This window comes from Leptopilina heterotoma, unplaced genomic scaffold (assembly GCF_015476425.1).
Source record: "Leptopilina heterotoma isolate Lh14 unplaced genomic scaffold, ASM1547642v1 Lhet_45, whole genome shotgun sequence".
In the NCBI taxonomy this organism is placed as follows: Eukaryota; Metazoa; Arthropoda; class Insecta; order Hymenoptera; family Figitidae; genus Leptopilina; species Leptopilina heterotoma.
Genome location: NW_025111086.1, coordinates 1,637,924 through 1,658,792, shown reverse-complemented (window position 1 = coordinate 1,658,792; position 20,869 = coordinate 1,637,924). Strand labels below are relative to the sequence as shown.

The following is a 20,869-nucleotide window of genomic DNA, read 5'->3' as shown; positions in this document are numbered from 1 at the left end:
AACCAAGCAAAAATTGCTTTTTTGAAAAGAAATCTATAGTCTACCCTCGAATCAATGATTTTAAATAACAATTGTATCAAAGTTGTTTATTGTTTACAACTGTTACGTAAAGTGACGAAAATTGCGTTAGGTTTTTACACCCCTTTTAACGGTATTTACAGTCTTTTCCGTTTTTTTAAAATTTAATCAATGTTGCAGTAAAAAAATTACTTATAGCTTTATTTTCAATGACAATCGTCTATTTACTTTAGTTTCCATTTCTTTTTCAAATTCTTAATTTTCTTCTCTTGAAATACGGAAAAAAACAGTTTAAAGTAAGGTTAGGTATGACATATATGATCCATATGATCAAAGTGAGGTTATGTTACCTGAATTTCAAAACAAAACATCAAAATGTTTAAAATGGATTAAAAATTTGTTTCTCACAGTGAGAAATTTGTAAAAAGTAAAATATCCCTCGCCTACTATACGAAGAAAATGTTAATGTCAAAATTTATATTTCGAACACTGTTGAAAACGAATAATTTGAAGTGTAATCTTCGAAAAATTGAGAATTCATTTCTCTTTCATACGAGACGAAGATTATTTTCAACTGTTTCTGAATCGGAAGATCTTGTCTGCAATGTAGGAACAATAGGACACGTCGATCATGGGAAAACAACATTAACTGCCGCAATTACCAAGTATTTATCAGAAATCAACAAGGATTGTAAATATGTCTCTTATGATGAAATTGACAAGGCACCGGAGGAGAAAGCACGAGGAATTACAATTAATATTGCCCACGTTGGCTATTCGACGGAAAAAAGACGATATGCACATACAGATTGTCCGGGACATGCGGATTTTATTAAAAATATGATTAGCGGAGCATCGCAAATGGATGGAGCGATTCTTATTGTCGCCGCTGACGATGGACCAATGCCACAAACAAAGGAACATCTTCTGCTTGCTAAACAAATTGGAATCAAGTATATTGTTGTGTATGTAAACAAGGTATGTATTTATTTATTTTGTATATTTATTTATAATAAATAATAAAATAATATTATTTATTGGTTGCTACACAACCTGGAGAATCTGGAAATGTCAGGGAATTTTATAAACATTGAAAACACCTGGAAAAGTCAGGGAATTTTGATTGGAATCCTGGAAAATTATTGTTTTCTAAAGTTATTGTGCCTATTCTTGAAATCTAATTATTTTTAAATATTTCAATTTTAATAGAGCTGGGTTTACAATTTTTCTTCGCAATAATTCAATTTTCTAAAAGAATTCAATTATTAAACAAAATTTGAATAAAATTCTACGCAAACATTAAATTATTTTCATAAATAATAAAAATTTCACAGGAATTCTATTATTTACAAATTCCTTATAAATTTCTTCGCAATAATTCAATTATTTTCATAAATAATCAAATTTTTTTAAAGAGATTCAATTGTTTTCATAAATAATAAAAGTTATCGCAGAATTTCAATTATTTTTAATTTTTAATACAATTTTAATGAAATTCCTCAAAAAATGTAATTATTCTTAAAAATTTTATTAAAATTCATCAGAGAAATTCAATAATTTTAAAAAGCCTTCCTATAATTTATTTATTAGAATTTAATTATTATTGTCAATACATTATTAATTAAATTTCTCGAAAGAATTAAATTATTTTTAAAAATTTTAATGTAATTTTAAACAATTCAATTCTTTTTTCAAAATAATTTAAATAAAATTCTTCGTGGAAATTTAATTAATTTCAATAATTTAGCAAAATTCAATTATTTTCAATATCTACTATTTCAATTAAATTTTACAATAGAATTCAATTAGGTATTTAAAAAAAATATTATTAAAAAATTTATCTGCAGAATTCAATTATTTCAATTATCTTTATAAATAATAAACTTTTTCTCCAAAATTCAATTATTTTCAAAAATTTTAATTAAATTCTTGGGAAAATATCAATTATTTTCAAAAACTTTTCTTTTAATTCAATCAAATTTTTTTTACAGAGATTCAATTATTTTTAATACAATTTAAATTTAATTTTTTTTTAAAAGTTTAATTGAATTTTTTTATGTTATTTAAAGTTTTTATTTTCTAATATATTTTTAACTGACGAATTTTCGAATAATCGAAATTTCATAAAATTTAATTGTAAACAAATAGATATGAAAATTCTCAAAAAACTTTTTTAAAAATTATTAAAAATAATTAATTTAAAGAAAAGTTTTAGTTAAAAATTATGGAAAACATTATGAAGACATCGATTGCTCCGAGTCGAAGACTCGGAGTGATCGATTTCTTCATGTTTTATAATAATTTTTTATAAGCTGTTTAATTTTAAAAAGGTTTGACTTTGAAATTTTTTTTTTCAAGAAAAAATTTTTATAGAGAATATTATTGAAAATTGAATTGTGATCGAATTAACTTTTTTAATAGGCAGATGTGTCAGACGATGAAATGATGGACCTGGTGGAAATAGAAGTTAGAGAATTATTATCAAATTACGGATTCGATAGTGATAATACTCCGTTTATTCGAGGTTCTGCTTTGCTGGCCTTAAAAGGTGATACTTCCGAATATGGAGTTCCGTCTGTAAAAAATCTCCTAAATGCCATGGACGATTATCTTCCAAATCCTACCCGAGATTATACGTCTCCATTTGTTTTGCCTGTTGATAATTTCTTCAATGTACCTGGTCGAGGAACCGTTGTCGTTGGAACAATAAAACAGGGAATAATGCAAAAGAACATGCATTGTCATTTACTTGGCTTCGATGAAAAAATTAAAACATCAGTTGCTGACATTCAGGAAAGATTAATTTTTCATACTCGAAAAGTATTTTTGTTTTCTTTCGCAATTTCGCAATTTGAAAATATTCTCTTCAATTACAGGTTTTTCAAAAAAGTATCCCTATGGCAAAAGCTGGAGAAAATGTGGGCGTTTTGATAAGAGGAGTAAAGCACAATGCTGTTCGAAAAGGAATGATTCTTTGTCTAATTAATACCCTCACGATTAGTAATCATTACGAAGCCCAAATGTATTTAATGTCAACTCAAGAAGGTGGAAGAACGAAACCTATTCCCGTGAGTACAAAATTTCTTCCCAATTAAATAAGAATTCAAATTAATACAGTTAATTTACATTTAGAATTTAGAATTTACATTCTAATAAATATTTTATTTTTTTAGTTTAAAAATATTTAAAAAAAACATTTTTGAATCAATTTCCAGGTGAATGGATTCTGCACACAAGTTTACTGTTCAACGTGGTCTATTTATGGAAGATTCGATCTCATTCTTCCCGGAGGTTCACAAATCCTAATGCCTGGTGAACACGCAACGACGAGAATAACATTTCTCGATAAAATGCCAGTAATGGTCGGTCAAAATTTCACGGTCAGAGAGCAAAAAAGAACAATAGCAACTGGACGAATAACAAAAGTAATGGACTCCCTTCACGTTGATAAAAAGAAAATAAATCGAGTCATAATTCCTGGAGTATGTGAAACTGCTCTTGACGAAAGAAAAAAAGATGTAGCATCCTAAAGGTAAATAGCAACCAATTTTGTTATCAATATTTAAAATCAACCCCCCCCCCCTTGATTATTAAAGGAAATATAAAATCAAATTTTTCAAACTAAGAAAAATTGTTATCTATTTTATATTTATTTTATGCTCGAATTCGTGCATTGTTTTTGTGAAATGATTATAGATGCGATATTTAAATACAATTTACATATTTTTAAACTGAAAAATAGAAATAATAAAATAACAATGTTGTCTTCTTTTTATTTCAAAAAAAAGAAAAAGAAAACAGTAAAAGACAGAGAAGATGTTTATACACGAAATCGAATATTTTTAATTCTTTTTTATTAAAGAACCAACTGTTAACGTATCAATAATATGTTGGACTATTGTGTTGTGTTTTCTTTGTATCGTTCGTAAATGGAATTGCTTTTGAATGACATCTTTTTTTGGGAGTATAAACATGACGCGTTTATTGCGAATGAACATCATTCGGGTAATTTTTTTTTTCTTTTAAGTGCGTCACTTTATACTTGAATCTTCAATAACGCGGATTCTTCGACTCTCGATAACTTGATCTAAAGACGCCTCTGGCCTTAAAGCGAGTGATTTTCTTATGCATTGAATCCCGCCAAGAAGTCAGTGACGAGTTTCTTCATTTTTGCGTCTGATGATTCACTGATTGTATTCTCCTTTGCGATCGTTGCCAAGAGGTCTTTTTGCGTCGACCTAAAATTATCGTAAAATTAAGAGATAATATATATTTTTAATTAATCTATATTAAAAAAAAATATATATATATACGTTATAATAACTGTATTTAAATTTTAATTTTCGAGGATAGAAAAAATTTACCTAATGTGGGCGAGGAATTCTTTCTCGAAGGCGGTAATTTTAGCGGGATCCATTTTGTCGAGGTAGCCGCGGACACCGCAGTAGATAACAGTGACTTGTTCTTCAATGGCCATGGGCACTGGGGAAAAATAATTTTTGAAATTTAATATTAAATTTAGCATTTACAACGCTTAGTAAATAAGTAAATAAATAAATTTACCATATTGTCCCTGTTTCAAAAGTTCAGTGAGTCGAACACCACGATTCAAAAGTTGTTGTGTTGCGGCGTCCAAATCGGAACCGAACTGGGCGAAGGCGGCGACCTCACGATATTGGGCCAACTCCAATTTCATGGAACCGGCGACCTAATTTTGGGAGAAAAGAAATTAGAAACAGTGCAAAATTCTAAACTAGAAATTAACAGGCCTCGGATCGACTTTAACGAACAAAAAAAGTCGCTTTAGTCGATTAAAAATAGAAAAAAAGTCGATTATTTAAGTTAGTATTGTCATAAATATTTTATTTTCTATTTCCCTGATTCTTCACTGATTTCAAAATTCAATTAATCAAAACTTGTATAATTTTGCTATATAAAATATTTAAATACTTCTTATTTCTTTTTTCACCAGGAAATAAAATTTAAAAAATTTCAAATTCTGAAATTTAATAATTTCTAAAAATTAAAACTATAACTTTTACAAGAATTCAATTATTTTCTACAATTTTTAACTAAACTTCATTTCTAAATCAATTATCTATAATACTTTATAATATTTTTACGAAATTTCTTCAAGAATTCAATTATTAAAGTACAAAAATACAATTTTTATAATAATTGAAACCGTTTATTTTTCTTTTTAAAGATATTGAGGTAGAATATATATTCAAAAAATTTTAATACATAAATAAATTCGTAAAATTAACTTTATAAAAATATTTCTAATAATTTTTGAAAGATGCAATAGTTTTACAATTACATAACAATTTAAAATTTTTTTAAAAAATTGAAATTTAGTAAAATCTTTTTAAAAAATAATTTAAATTTAGTAAAATCTTTGAAAAATAATTAAAATTTGCAATGAATTTTAATTAAATTCCTTAAAATAATTAAATCTGGCAAAAGTTTTAATAAAATTTCTGAAAATAATTGAATTTTGCAAAGAGTTTTTTTTATTAAAATTCATGAAAATAATTGAATTTTTCAATAAATTTTTAAAAAATCCTGAAAATTGAATTTAGACAAACATTTTTATTATAATTCCTGAAAATAATTGAATTTTGCAATAAATTTTTTTAAAATTTCTAAAAAATTGAATTTAGACATAAATTTTATTAAAATTCATGAAAATAATTGAATTTTGCAACGAATTTTAATAAAATTCCCTAAAATAATTAAATTTTTGCAAAAAAATTTAATAAGCATATAAATAATTGAGTTTTGAAAAAATATTTTAAAAAATAATCAAATTTTTAATGAATTTTAATTATAAATAATTTCTCAAAAATTCTAAAATAGTAAATTTTAAAAAATTTTAAATTACTTTGTCAGAGAATTACTTTTTTCAAAACTATTTTAATATTTTTATTTTCTATCGAATTTACACTTGAAGATTATTCATTAAAATTTTTAAAAATTCAATTATTTCCAAAATTTTCAATGAAAATTCTATTTAGTTAATTTTCAAAAATTATAATAAAATACTTAAAAAAAAGGATTTATTTTTCAACATATCTACAGCTATTTTTTATACTGCGCGTAAAAATCGAAAAAAGTTGCAGCATTTTATACTAAAAATATGGTATTTTGTCGCAAAATTTGGAAGAAAAGTCGAAAAAGTCGCAATTTTTTAATATAAGTCGATAAAAGTCGAAAAAATCATAATATCCGAGGCCTGGAAATAGATAAACTTAGAAGAAAAAGAAATTAGAAACATTGCAAAATTCTAAATTAGAAATAAATAAACTCTGGGGAAAATAAAAAGGGAGAAATAAAAGAAGGAAAAAAGGGGAAAAGAAAGAAATAAAGGAGAAAAGAAAGAAAGAAGGAAAAAAAGGAGAAAAGAAAGAAAAAAGGAAAAAAAGAAAGAAAAATGAAAAAAAGGAACTTTAGTGAAAAATGGAACGAACCTGCTTCATGGCCTTGGTCTGGGCAGCAGATCCTACACGGGAGACAGACAAACCGACGTTGATGGCAGGTCGGATACCCTTGTAGAACAATTCAGTTTCCAAGAAGATTTGTCCGTCAGTGATGGAAATGACATTGGTGGGAATGTAAGCAGACACATCACCGGCTTGTGTTTCAATGACTGGCAAGGCGGTCAACGAACCACCACCAAGTGACTCGTTCATTTTAGCCGCTCTCTCAAGGAGACGCGAGTGAAGATAGAACACATCTCCTGGATAGGCCTCACGACCTGGGGGTCGTCTCAGTAACAAAGACATTTGACGATAAGCCACAGCCTGTTTCGACAAATCGTCATAGATGATCAAAGCGTGCTTTCCATTATCTCTGCAAAAATAAAAGTTCCAAATTCAATTATAAGAAAATACTTTTCTTATTTTTCAATTAAATTCAATTATTAAAAAGGAAAATTCTTTTCAATTCAATTCAATTCTTAAAAAGGAAAATTCTTTTCAATTCAAGAGAATTTTGAGAAGAAAAAAAAACGTAATTATGAAATAAGAAACGAATTTTAAAAAGAAAATACAATTATGAAAAAAGAAAGGATGAAAAGGGGAAAATACCTGAAGAATTCTCCCATGGCACAGCCGGAGTATGGCGCCAAGTACTGCAGAGGAGCGGCATCGGAAGCTGTTGCCGATACAATAATAGTGTAACCAATGGCTCCACTGTCGGTCAAACGTTTCACAATTTGTGCAACGGTTGATCTTTTCTGACCGATGGCGACGTATATACAGTACAATTTTTTCTTCTCCTCGCCACCGTCATTGAAACGCTTCTGATTGATAATTGTATCAATGGCAAGAGCAGTCTTTCCAGTTTGCCTGTCGCCAATGATCAACTCACGCTGACCACGACCAATTGGCACCAAAGAGTCGACAGCCTTGATACCGGTTTGCATAGGCTCCCTGACAGACACCCTAGAAAAATACACAAATCAAATAAGTAATGAAAAATATCACAAACTTCACGAAAAGCTAATTCAAGAGTTGCCACAAAAATTTAATTTTCCATTTCCCTGATTTCCAGACAATTTAATTATGGAATTATTCGAAAACATCAATATCTTCTGTTTTCGATAATCTAAGTTCTTTAAAATTTTTAATTAAATTCATTGAAAATTGAAATTTCCTAAAATTTCAAATTGAAATTCATCTATTTATGAAAATTGCAAACGCAATTCTTTTAAAATTCAATTATTTTTCAAATATTTAAATAAAATTCTTCATTAAATAATTTCTAAGTAATAATTTTATAATTGTTGTTCAGTTTTTTAAAAAGACATTATTGTCAGAAATAGAAAAAATTGAAGGTTTTGTATTAGAATTTGTGGTAATTTCATAGTTTATGAGGCAAACAAAAGACACCAAAATTAAGTATTTTACGAATTTTCTTATGAATTTTAAAAATTCTTTTTTTCCCAGTAATTTTAATAAAAATCCCCGACTTTTCCTTAATTTCCCTAACTTTCTTGACCTGTGGCAACCCTGTAATTTTCCCAAACTGAAATAATTTCCAAATAAATAAATTCAAAATAACATTTACCAACTGAATTAATTCCCAAATAATTAATTTGAAAACTAGGTAAATTAATTGTGAAATCTGAAATGATTGCAAAATAATTTCCACCAACTAAAAATACTATCAGAATTGAGAAAAAAATTTACCTAGGAATGATACCAGGGGCCTTGGTACCAATACGGAAACGAAGTTTATTGTTAAGTGGTCCCTTGCCGTCAATGGGATTACCCAGGGCATCGACAACACGTCCCAATAATTGTTCACCAACTGGCACATCGACAATTGCTCCGGTACGTTTGACAATATCTCCTTCCTTAATGTGCCTATCATTACCGAATACGACAACACCAACATTATCGGGTTCCAAATTCAAGGCCATTCCCTTTAATCCAGAACTGAATTCCACCATCTCGTCGGCCTGAATATTCTTAAGACCGTAAACACGAGCGATACCATCTCCAATACTCAAGACACGTCCAGTTTCTTCCAAGTTTGCCTACAACGAAAAAAAAACATTCATCTTCTTTACCCTCAAAAATTATTTCCTCTTTCAAGTAAAATTCTTTTCTAAACTTAAAATTCTTCTCAAATTTTAAAATTCGATTTTTAAACGTTTTTAAAACTCACCTTTGGTGCAGAACCAAGAATACGTTCCTCCAAAATTGCAGAAATTTCAGCAGATCTTCTACTGCATGAGACATGATATTTACGTGAAGCAATTCCAGTCGCTGGATATTTAATCTAAATGAAAAAATTGAATTCCTAGTGAAAACAATCATTTTTTCCCCATCACCAAAATACTTATTACATAACGTCTCATTTATGTAATAGAGGGACTATTATCGAGGGCGGTATTTTTATTTTAGAGCAAAATAACAATTTTACTGAATGAAAACACTTTGTTCAAAACTGAAGATAAAGAATTGAGAAGAAAAGAAAATCGAGATTTAAATATTAAAAATATGACCGGTGGCACTTATGGAAAATGTCGGCGCACACTCTCAAGGCATTCATATAACACTTGCAAAATTTGCTCCGAATTATGTTGTTACTGTGTGAAAAATTTTGTGGAATTTACCTGTACAGTGGCGTTTGGCAGTTGTCTTGCCACAGAGGCAGCCAGACGAAGGGACAATAGGGCCATTTTTTATACTTTTTTGTCCGTCGACCGGACTACGATGTCAAAGTAGGATGAAGAACGTTCAAGACACGAACGAGCAGAAGAACGTCTCGTTTAACCCCACCTCTTAACGTCCACGCTGCCTTCGCACAGGAAACTGGCATAAATCGATCCATTTTCTACACTCGAACCCAAAGTACCACCAGTTTCCTTCTCCCACAAATATTTACCATTTTCGGCTATTTTTTAATGGAATTTATACGAATTTCGTTAATTTAAAAATACTTTCCATTCATTTAATTTATTATTCCTCTTTATTTTAGCCCCAATTGGAAAAAACCGAAAAAATAACAATTGATAATCGTGACGCTATTTCCGGTTTTGAGGTTATGTTTGAATGAAGCAACAATGGGAGGGAAATTTAAATAATCCGAAAATTGTTTTGTTTGTAAAGTTTAATTAATTAACTTTGAGTGTTAAAAATGTATAGCTGAACATTATTTTAATATTCAATTATTATCTAAAATTTTACCTGAAATTCATTTTTTAATAAATTTTTATTAGAAACTTTTTCGAGAATTCAATTATTTACATTCAAAAATAAATAATTTATTTAATAATTGAATATTTCTTAAAATTGAATTTTTATGAAAAATTTTATCAACAGTTTTAAAAATAATTGAATTCTCAAGAAAAATTTTATTATTTTTGAAAATAATTGATTTCTAACGAAGAATTTTATTCAAATGTTATAATTGAATTCTCAAGATGAATTGTATTGGAAATAATTGAATTTCTCAGAACTATTTAAAATCTTTTTTTAATTCTCTGAATATATTTGGATTCTTTGGAGATTAAATTCAATTCTGAATATAAAAGAAAAATTTTAATTACTAATTACTAAAATAGAACTAGTAAAATATAAATTTACAAAAGTTTTACTTTTATTCAGTTATCAAAGTATTGTTCCTTTACAAAAATGACTTTTGCCAATTACGTTGCTTATTTACTAAGTATAAATATCACCATAAACGATGACAACAATTCATACAGAAAAAAAAAAATTGAAAGTCAAATTTAACAAAATAAAAAAAACCCAACTCAACATAAAAATACGAAATTTTCAAATTAATTCTCGACAATTATATTGCTTATAAAAATACTAACAAAATATTATTTACTAATTTTTCTATTTCACTTTGAAAAGAAAGAGATTATTTAAAAACAAAAAAAAAAACGTGCAAAATTTGTTTTTCTATCTTAGTCAAGTTATTGGCACACATTTTTTTTAACTGTTTGAAAAAATTATTGTTGACTTTTAAAATTATAAACGTATAAATTAATAAATTGTGAACATTGAAGAAGAAAATTATCTAATATTGTGTAGACATTGAGAAGTAAAAAAAAGAGGAGATATTTACAAGAAATTTTCACGGAAAAATAGATCATTCTTTTTTTTTGATAAATCATTTTCTTTTGTGCCAGTGAAAATCAGTCGTTTATTACGGAAATCGATTGAAATCTGAAAATAAAAAAGAATATTTCTATTAGAATATAAATAATTGTTTTTTTTAAATTTAATCCTTTATTTAAAATTTGAAATTACTTACTTGTTAAGAAAGTGTTCTGTATTGTATCATATCAACTGACACGCGTTTTACAATTTCGATATAATCTTCCAAAGTGTCCTTCAAATCATCGTAGGTCTAAAAATTTAAATTTATTATTAGAAAAATAACGTTTTTTCTGATTTAATTATTATTACTATTATTTTATTGTTTTTAAATAATTTGCAAAATGAATGTTTACCTCGATATAACTTTTATCTTCATTACTTGCGTGTTCTAATTCCAATAATAAAAGTTCGACAGTATTTAATGGTAACCAAACGGGAGGTTTTGTTGCCACGAGAGGTGATTCAAAATCAAAGTGTTCCATTCCTTTGCCCAAAATTGCTCTTATAAAATCAATCGCAAGTTCACTTGCCTCGAGTATTCGACCCATGTTCAATAAAAGTCGTAGCAATTCAGCGGCATTTCGTTTCTAAAACATAACAAAAAATTTTGAAAATAAGAATAAAAAATTCCTCCAAAAAGCCAATAGAAAAAAATTCCTTCAATTAAATTACCTTATAGGAAGACATAAGCCAAGCTGGAATAAATGCTCCATGATGAAGAAGTTTTTTGGCAACTCCTTTATGTAATTCACTTTGATTCTCCTTCTCATGCGTCAATGTTAAATGCTCCAATAATTTCCAAGCAATATTCGCCACATTTGATGCTGATAATGTAATATCTATAATAAAATATAGAAAATTGAGAAAGAATTTTTTTTTTGGAATAATTAGAGAGGTTTATTTTACGTAGGATTTTTCTAATTAATTTTAGGTGGGACAATTGGGATTTTAATTTGATTAATTAGAATTAAAATTAAGATTAAAATTAGAAATAGAAATAGAAAAAAAATAATTAAGATTTTAATTAGTATTCTTAGGATTCAAAGTAGAATAATAATTTTAGTTATAATCGTTTACCAAAGACATCATTGAGAATAAGCCAATCCCAAGCTTTTGGATCATCTTGTTGACTCAATCTCACGCACTGTGAAGCTAAACTTTCAAGTACGGAGCCTTTTCCAATTCCGAATTGTTCACATAAATGCAAAGCCGTCACGTACAATCCAACGCTCGACAAAATAGCTATCAACTCATCAGGTCCTACGTTTACACAAATAAAATAGAAAAATTGGAATATTATTGATAAAAATAATAAATTTCTTTTTATAACTAAGAAAACTAGAAAAATAAATTAAGAACAAAAAGATAAATTGAGAACAGAATGAACAACTAAGAACAAAAAACAAACTAAAAAGAAAAAAGAACTAGGGTGGTCCCAAGTTTCAGTTTATCAATTTCCCTGACAATTTACTGACATTAAAATTATTATTTTCCCTGACAAAATTCTTTTTACAGGAAAATATGAATTTTTACGGAAAATGAGTAAAATTTATGAATTTTAATAATTTCTAAAAATTACAATTATAAAACTTCCTGAATTCAATTATTTTCTACAATTTTCAACTAAACTTCATCTTTAAATCAATTATTTTAAATAATTTTCCGAAAATTCTTCGAGAATTAAATTAATTAAATACGAAAATTCAATTTTTTATAATAATTGTAACTGTTCATGTTTTTTTCTTAAGTTATTTTTAAATAATTTTTGAAAGATAATTAGTTTTTCAATTTTGAAAAATTTCCAAACAATTAAAATTTGCTAAAATCTTTTAAAAATAATTGAATTTTTGAAAAATATAAATAAAAATTTTTGTATGTATTTGAATTTTTGGAAATATGTAATTGAAAATATTAAATTTCAAAAAAATTAGAAACTAATTTTCATTAATTTTCATTTTTAAATTTACCTTTAAAGTTTTTTCATCAAAATTTTTGATATTTCAATTATATTTTCAAAATTTGAAATTAAAATTCTTCAAAAATTGTAAAAAAATACTTGAAATAAATTATTTTCAATTAGGTATATTTTACAAAATTTCAACTATTGAAAAAGATTTCTATTATAGATGTATTTGAATAAACAGGCCCATGATTTCTCAAAAATTTTTTATAAGTCCAAAAAGTAAATTTTCATAAATTTTTGTTTACTTTGTTTGAAGATAATTGAATCTTAAAAAATTATGAGAAAAGAATTTTAAGAATTAGTTTTTAAAAATATTTTAATGTAATTTTTCGAAATTAATTGAATTTCTTAAAAGAATTTTTGTACAATTTCGAAAAACTAATTAATTTTTCGAAGAATTTTAATTATAACTTTTGAACAAGATTGTTTTCTCCAAAATGTTAAAAATAATTCTAAAATGTTATTATTGTTGTATGTATTTAAATTTTTGGAAATATGTAATTGAAAATACTGAAAATATTGAATTTTAAAAAATTAGAAGCTAATGTTAATTAATTTTCATTTTTAAATTTACCTTTAAAGATTTTTCACTAAAATTTTTGATAATTCAAATATTTTCAAAAATTTGCAATTAAAATTCTTCAAAAATTGAATTTTAAAAATTGTAAATAAATACTTGAAATAAATTAATTTCAATTAAATTTAATTCAATTTCAATTAGTTAAAATTTTACAAAATTTTAACTATTTAAAAAGATTTTTATTATAAATATATTTGAAAAATTTAATGATGTTAACAAATGATTAAAAAACAATTTTTGAGAGATTTGCTTATAGTTATTTTTCGTATTATAAGAATAAAAATAAGTTGCATTTTTTTTTTACTAAAAAATTGTTGTATTTTGTTGCAATGTTTGGAAGAAAAGTCGAAAAAGTCGCAATTTTTGAAAATAAATCGATAAAAGTCTTAATTTTCTTAATTCTTCTGACAACATTTTTTTTCCTGACATTTCCCTGACTTTACTGACTTTACTGACATGTGGCCACCCTGAAGAACAAACTGAGAACAAAAAAGAAGCAACAATGCTGACAAATTAAAATTTACTTACCGACTTGTGCGACAACAAGCAATTCGGAATTGAGTTTCGATAGTTTCAATCTTGCCTCAACGATGTAATATTCCTTCTTGATATCCTTCAATTCAACAACTTCCACTTGTCTCTTCACCTTATAATGAAGCACTTCCTTTCCATCGATACTTCGTTTCGTCTTTGGATTTTTTTCTTCATAAAAAGATTGATCAACAACAGGCCTGACGATCCAACGATATTTTTCATTAACCAAACTCAAACAATTTATACAAGCCAAGAGGCATTGCGCCTGTTTCGAAATAATCGGCGCCGAATGCGATTCCTGTCCCAAACGCATCGCTTGCTCATACATTACCGATCCAGCTAAAAAAATAATCAGAAAAATCGTAAATTAATTAATTTGGAAACTTTGTAACTATTTAGTCTAGTCAATTTAAAATTTAAGAAAATGCTTAAATTACCTTTCCGGAAATTTCCCTTATTAACATGGAAACTGTACAAGAAATTATAATAATTATTCTCCATTAAATCGACACTCCTCGCTCGGCCCTCAACAATTCTCTCCAAATCTTCATACATATCGACATATGGAAACGAAACAAGATCAACGAGTTTCTTTCTTTCGAAAAGTGTGACAACAAGTTGTCTTAAACAATCAACACGTCTCGCTGAATCGGGATTTGAATTCAAACAATGATAAGCCTCAACGTGATGCCCCAAATTGAGATGTTGAGCAAAAACAATGGAATGTAATGTCGGTAAATTTGGATCATTTCTATCAGCAATTGCAATTGCCGTCTCGGCCAATTCAATAACACAATCCGACGCATTATGCTGATCGAAAAGTTCAATAACTTTTAAATAATAATTGACGAGAGCATTATTCTCCGTTATTGATGTTGGTTCCAGAAATTTGTCAGCAATAAACTGATCCGTTAATACACCATTTGACGAGCGAAGAAATTGATCGCACGCCTTTTGCGGTTCGCCCATTTCCAAAAGTGAAACGGCTAGAATAAATTTCCTCGAGGCACTGTTCCATTCACACCAATTACTTAGGAGACGAACGTACTCCTGAACAAGGAGAAATTGACAGCTCGACAGGAGCCATTTTGGAAAAATGAAATTTCCCGATCTTGGCCAACTAAATTGTTCGTTAAGGATTCAATAACGTTTGACAATCACATTCTCATTACAAATGAGAAATAAATAAATATATATAAAAACAAGTCCACTTCCGGGCCAAAAGGCTAAAATTACAATAAATTATTATATAAAAAATAAATAATATAAATAAATATAAATATTTATATACATTCTCAAAATTGAAAGTATTTTATTTAATAATTAATTCACCATAATTACGAATAAAAGATTTACTTTGAAAAAGAAAAATTTGAATCAGGGTTGCCACAAAAATTTGATTTTGTCTTTTTCTGAATTTTTCTGATTTCCAGATAGAATTTTAATTCCTATAATAAAAAAATTCAAATTTTTTCCTATCATAAAACAAATATTCAAGGGAAATTAAATTATAAAAAAATCAAAAAAGGATAATTTTTAGAAGCCAAAAATTAAAATACAACTTTAAGAGTTTCGATTTAAAAAATAAAATTAGTTATACTGTGGCAAATTTCCCTCCATTATTTTCAAAAATTACAGTGAAATCTGGTGAAATTATTAAAGAATTCAATTATTTTTACTCGAATTCTTGTAAATGTTAATTACTTATTTTAAAAATTTTCAATTACTTGTTTAAAATAATTCAATTATCTTTAGAAAATTGAACCGAAAAATTTTAAAAAACTAATTTTTTAGAATTTTACAATTTTTTAAAACTTTAATTCCTAGAAAAAGAATTATAAATTTAAATTGTTTTAAAATTAACTCATTGACAAAAATTTTAATTAAAATTCGTTGAAAATTCGATTTTCTATAAATCTCTGGTGAAGTTCTTTAAAAAATTTAATTATTTCTAATTCAATTTTACAAAATTTCAATTATATAATTTAATTTTCTCCAATAAATTTTCTTAATTTTCTTTTATATAAAAATATTTTAAAAATTTAAGTATATTTAAAGAATTAAATTAAAATTGCCTAAAACTTAAATAATTTTTTAAATAAATATTTAATTTTTATTACTTTCTTCACGAGAATTGAAATTTTGAAAAGTTTTATTTTAAAACCTTCTAAAATTCAGTTATTTTCAAAAATTGCAACAATTTTTTAACTAATATCTTTTCTAATGTAATATTTTCATTTCAAACAATTCATAACGTCTTTAAAAAAGTTATTCTAGAATTATTATTCAAAATAAATTTAATTAATTACCGAAATAAGAAAAATCAGGGTAATATTTTTAAATTTTTAGTGAATAAATATTTAATTTTTATTATTTTCTTCATGAGAATGAAAATTTTGAAAATATTTATTTTAAAACTTTCTGAAATTCAATTATTTCTAAAAATTGTAACATTTTTTTAACTAACATCCTTTCTAATTTAATATTTTCGTTTTAAACAATTCATAATGTCTTTAAAAAAGTTATTCTAGAATTTAATTATTCGAAATAAATTTAATTATTTACCGAAATAAAAAAAATCAGGGTAATATTTTTAAATTTATTTCTATTAAAATATTATTATTTTTTTATTATTATTATTATTATTTATTATTATTATTATTATTATTATTATTATTATTATTATTTATTATTTTTTTATTATTATTATTATTTTTATTATTTATTATTATTCTTTATTATTATTATTTTTTCTATTATTTTTATTTAAATGATTTTAAGGTGATTAAAATTAAAGAAGAATTCAAGGTTTTTAAGTCTTATAAAAGTGTTTTTTACACTAAAAACTAGAATTTTTCAATTAATTCTGAAACTTTGATATTTTTGATAAAATTCCCTGACATTGCAGTCCCGAATTAATAATTATTATTTAATAATTAATTAAATATTTTCCTGTGAAAAATAATTATGATAAAAAGGATACACAAGTTGTGCGATGAGAGTAGAATGCGTCAGCATTCCATAGTGCCATAAAATTAAAGCTGATGGTTCCGGTAATGTATTTGCCAACAATTTTTGAGCGTGTTTTGCACCTCCACTTTGAATGAATAATTCCAATAGAGACAGCGATCTCTGCTGTCGTTGTATTACATTCACTTTTGAATCCGTTAATTTTAATAACGACAATCTCTGCACACTTGTTTCCCTATCAAATTAATTTTCATTAAAATCTACTCTTTTAATTTGTTTTATTCTAGTCATTAATTAGTTTAAAAAAATGTAATTAATTAGTTAATAGTTCAATTATTAGTTTATTTGTCAAAATTTACTTACAGTAGAGCTGGAGAAAGATTAGAAGTGGCATTAGAGCCGCAAATCCAAATGACAACAAAATAGGCTTGAATAAGTTCAACAGTTCTCGGTGCTAAAGTCGATCTGATTGCGTGTAACGATGAGGAATTGAATAATTCCGGTCTCGTCAAAATAATCTGCTGGAGGATCAACAAATCGCGACAAATCGAAAATCTAAGGAGAGTAATTTGCGACACAGACTCGGCAATTGTCGAAATTCCCAATTGACTGCCAAATAAATGACTGACGTTCATTAAAGCTCGCGACGCTTCCTGATTATCTTGAAGATCCAATTTACTCGGCTGTCCCAAATCGTAAGTCAACGCCTCCAATAGCATCGCCATCGCTTTCGAAACATCTCTCACATTCTTCAGTCTATGATTCAACTCCGTTTGAAAATCGTAGTCCAAAAGCTGAAAAAGTTCAATAAAACAAAAATAATTAAAGAGAAACAAAAATACTTACAAATAAAATTTCAGTTTACAGATAAAATTGTAATAAAATAAAAAAATCACATACCGGATCATCAGTTTCTAAAATAAGTTTCGAGAGCATATCCTCAACGATAATATCCGGACTCTTAAGATTATACAATTCCCGTTCAATATTAGCTTTCAATTCCTCGGAAATCTGATCCTCGAGCATGACAAGTGACGACATCAGCATTATCAAATCCTGACAAATACCATCATCCTGAGATAATACGGGCGTTGTTTTAAATCTCGACACATAACTCCTCTCATTCGAGAGCATTAAATGCTCCAGTGCCTCCATTGGTCGTAAAAGTGAGAAGGACGATTTCTTCAATAAAGCAACACCGTAAACATTTTGCAACAATAATAAACCAACAGGTCGCGAACCATTCACGTGATATTGCACCACGCACGAATAGAATTTCGACCAACAACGATTCGCTATTTCCAAATAGTCCTCATCCATTAATTCATAGTCCATAACTTCTGCTTGTATATCAGCCTCAACTGCCATGCAAACACGTTCCTTGAGTACTGCCGGCGATAAACTTATGTCCGCAATAAGATTCGAACGTCGATAAATACTAAGAGCTCGTGTTATGTCAGCCAATGAAAATTGTCCCGGATGGAAGATAAAATTAACATAAGCTTGCCGTGGATCCGTTCCCGGATCACTTACAATATAATCCCTGTCAGGTGGTTGTTCCAGAATTGCCGTCTCCCATTCGGAACTGATTTGTGCTCCGTTCAATGGCAATTGTGCGTGTGTCACTGCCACCGTGTCGTTGTCCGTTGTCCTCCAAACGGCCCACAGTCTCGTCGTTGTGAACGAAAAGTCCACCAAGTGTTGCTGCAAGAAAAATAACAATAAAAAAAATATTAATTACAACTAAGAAATTAAACGAAAAGAATAATATATAATAATTAATTCCCTAACATTTCCAGGTTGCGTGGCAACCCTCTTATAAAAATAAGATCAAAGAAGTACTCACATCAGGAGCAAAGAGTGTACAAACGCGAATAAATTTAAAAACCCCAGCGTCCTGGATCGGTTTTAAAATACTGAATTCGCAACCATTTCCAAATTTGAGATAAGTTCCAAGATAGAGTTCATTTTCGGAGCTGACAGCCTTTCGGAGGACGTGACCTTGCGCACCTTGTGAGGCGACTTTATTGTCAATGGCAACATCCGTGACGGCGATGCACTGCGCCTTATTTGATGACCACATGCGAACATTTCCCTCGCGACACAGAGCAAATAAATAAGTGTCATTGCCGCATGTGTGGATTTCAAGTGCCATTGGAACTTGACCCTCGGAACTGCGACCACGAAAAGCAGTCGCTATTCCACTCAGGAAACGCGGTACTATCGAATCCTGTTTTAATTCGTGACTGTGCACAAGACCCGTCATTGTGTCCAAGCGTAACATAAGTATTGTACCCGAACTGTACGCCAAAGCGTAAAGAGCCTCCTCCTGCGGTAATGTTAGCCATGATGCCGCCGCGTGTGGAACCGGCGAATCTAAAAAGAAATATTTTTCTTTTTTAGAAACTATTTTTCTTTTTTCAAATTCCAATTTAATAAAACAAAAAAAATTACTTGTAGTTCCAGCTGTTGGAATAACGTGAAAAGTGTGAGGATCCCTTGCAGTTTGCACTGATGCTTCACTGAGAATCGATTGAATACTTAGATCCGGATGCGAGCCGAGCAAAGGTTCCTGAAATCAGTTTTGATGTAATTTTTACCATCTATTAACTAATTGAATGATTCAGGATTACCACAAATTTTAATTTTGTTTTTTCCTCACTTTTCATTGATTTTCAGACAAAATTTTGATTTTTTCCCTGACCCTAAAGAATATTATTATTCACTCTAAAAATTATTAGATATTAAACAAAATGTTCTATGACATTTATTTACGAATTTCCTTAATTGTAAAATTATTCTCAAAAACACCAATAACTTCAGTTTTAAATAAATATTTAATCATTATTATTTTTCCAAAGGAATTAAAATTTTCAAAACATTCAAATTCAGACCCTGAAATTCTTCTATAAATCCATTATTTTTAATAATTAATTAGATATTAAAAATTTTAATTAATTTCAAAAGAATTTTAATTATTAAAATTTTTTAAAAATCGAAGTTCATTAAAATTTCTAATTAATGTAATTCAAAATTGAAGTTTTATAAAATTACAAATTAAAACCTTTTGAAGTTCATCTATTTATGAAAATTGTAAACGCAACTCTTTTAGAATTTAATTATTTTTGATAAATTTAAGTAAAATTAATTTTTAAATTAATTTAATTAATTAATTTTTAAATTAAAATTACGATAGTTATTGAAGAATTAAGTTATTTAAAAAGAAATTATTGATTAGTAATTAGCCTAATTTTCAATATCAATTAAGTAATCGATTGATTAACTATTAATTGATTAATCTTAATAACAAAAAATCCTTTTACCTGTCTGTGGATTTTGTCCGGATGGGGGAAACTCAATTTATGAATACTAGACACTGTGGCAATTAGAATAATAACTGAATTCGCTGTTTCGTGAATTGAAATACCATCCAAAATTGGTGTATCCGTGAACTTGTAACGCACTCGACAATTCGCTAAATTAACATCCAAACTGTGCTCAACTAATTCAAGAATATCATGACATATTCTCCAATAAATGAAACGATTACGAGTGAAATATTTCGAGCAATCCTTGTACGAATAACCACCCGCTCTTTCCGGTACTTTAATGTCCTGTAACGTACTTTGACTTCCACCTGTAAAAATAAATATTACCATTAATCATACTCTTCGTACCAGAAACAAATGATAACTCAAAAATGATTCAAACAAATTAACGAATACAAACAAACAACTGAAAACAATCAGTTTCTATTCTTTGTTAAATGTTTGTTAAAAAGAAATTTGTAAAATAAACTGAAGGTTAAGTCACGTCGAAACAAGAAAATATTCTCTTTCAACACACATTACCAGGGTATGAAACAATCCAAAATAAAAATTAAGCACCATAATTATTAATCTACCCCCCAAAAATAATAATTTTTCAACAAGATAAATAAAAAATTGATTTGAAGGTTAGGTTAAACAAACCGGTATTCAGGGTGATTTCCTTCCACTTCTCAGGTACAGTTTGGTCTGGAATGACTTCCCTGTAACCGAGGGGAAACTCCATTATCTCTTATCACTATTACTAACACCTTTTAATTAAGTTTTCATTTAAATAAGCACAAAAAAGGAAATATTTTGCAACGTCTACAACCGTTGAGCGCGCCAAGCACATTTGTTATAAAGCTTCACTAAA

General features: G+C 27.5%; 3 protein-coding genes across 4 annotated transcripts; 1 reads left to right on the top strand and 2 right to left on the bottom strand.

The window, feature by feature from the left end:
- The first annotated feature begins 181 nt into the window (after positions 1–181).
- LOC122507228 (elongation factor Tu-like) lies at positions 182–3,777 on the top strand. Its single transcript, XM_043619838.1, has 4 exons — positions 182–996; positions 2,440–2,811; positions 2,895–3,086; positions 3,234–3,777. Exons 1-4 carry the CDS (start codon positions 478–480, stop codon positions 3,546–3,548), a joined length of 1,398 nt encoding a protein of 465 aa, XP_043475773.1. The 5' UTR covers positions 182–477; the 3' UTR covers positions 3,549–3,777.
- A 78-nt stretch (positions 3,778–3,855) lies between these two features.
- Positions 3,856–9,334, bottom strand: LOC122507227 (ATP synthase subunit alpha, mitochondrial). The gene is made up of 8 exons (XM_043619837.1): positions 9,143–9,334; positions 8,692–8,805; positions 8,211–8,560; positions 7,107–7,463; positions 6,489–6,870; positions 4,582–4,726; positions 4,383–4,500; positions 3,856–4,256 (listed from the first exon to the last, which is right to left on the bottom strand). The coding sequence occupies exons 1-8, from the start codon at positions 9,206–9,208 to the stop codon at positions 4,142–4,144; spliced, it is 1,647 nt and encodes a 548-aa protein (XP_043475772.1). The 5' UTR covers positions 9,209–9,334; the 3' UTR covers positions 3,856–4,141.
- A 772-nt stretch (positions 9,335–10,106) lies between these two features.
- On the bottom strand, positions 10,107–20,866 carry LOC122507225 (nuclear pore complex protein Nup160 homolog). 2 transcript variants are annotated; one of them, XM_043619835.1, is made up of 14 exons: positions 20,659–20,866; positions 20,011–20,324; positions 19,142–19,259; positions 18,534–19,063; positions 17,588–18,391; positions 17,051–17,481; positions 16,701–16,922; positions 14,155–14,837; positions 13,712–14,056; positions 11,718–11,900; positions 11,313–11,479; positions 10,994–11,227; positions 10,795–10,890; positions 10,107–10,728 (listed from the first exon to the last, which is right to left on the bottom strand). In XM_043619835.1, the coding sequence occupies exons 1-13, from the start codon at positions 20,738–20,740 to the stop codon at positions 10,798–10,800; spliced, it is 4,206 nt and encodes a 1,401-aa protein (XP_043475770.1). In that variant the 5' UTR covers positions 20,741–20,866; the 3' UTR covers positions 10,107–10,728; positions 10,795–10,797. The 2 variants fall into 2 exon arrangements, with proteins under 2 accessions (XP_043475770.1, XP_043475769.1); XM_043619834.1 differs by having other exon boundaries at positions 10,107–10,706.
- Between the last annotated feature and the right edge of the window lie 3 nt (positions 20,867–20,869).

Excerpts from the sequence above, each read along its gene's own strand:
- LOC122507227 (XM_043619837.1), bottom strand. The coding sequence starts at position 9,208 with ATGGCCCTATTGTCCCTTCGTCTGGCTGCCTCTGTGGCAAGACAACTG. Across the intron at positions 8,561-8,691 it reads TTCTTGGTTCTGCACCAAAG|GCAAACTTGGAAGAAACTGG; the intron begins GTGAGTTTTAAA and ends TTTTCGTTGTAG. Across the intron at positions 4,257-4,382 it reads GAATTCCTCGCCCACATTAG|GTCGACGCAAAAAGACCTCT; the intron begins GTAAATTTTTTC and ends CGATAATTTTAG.
- LOC122507225 (XM_043619835.1), bottom strand. The coding sequence starts at position 20,740 with ATGGAGTTTCCCCTCGGTTACAGGGAAGTCATTCCAGACCAAACTGTA. Across the intron at positions 18,392-18,533 it reads GTACACTCTTTGCTCCTGAT|CAACACTTGGTGGACTTTTC; the intron begins GTGAGTACTTCT and ends TTTTTCTTGCAG. Across the intron at positions 14,838-16,700 it reads ACTCTCATCGCACAACTTGT|TTGGCCAAGATCGGGAAATT; the intron begins GTATCCTTTTTA and ends CGAACAATTTAG.
- LOC122507228 (XM_043619838.1), top strand. The coding sequence starts at position 478 with ATGTTAATGTCAAAATTTATATTTCGAACACTGTTGAAAACGAATAAT. Across the intron at positions 997-2,439 it reads TTGTTGTGTATGTAAACAAG|GCAGATGTGTCAGACGATGA; the intron begins GTATGTATTTAT and ends CTTTTTTAATAG. Across the intron at positions 3,087-3,233 it reads GAAGAACGAAACCTATTCCC|GTGAATGGATTCTGCACACA; the intron begins GTGAGTACAAAA and ends ATCAATTTCCAG.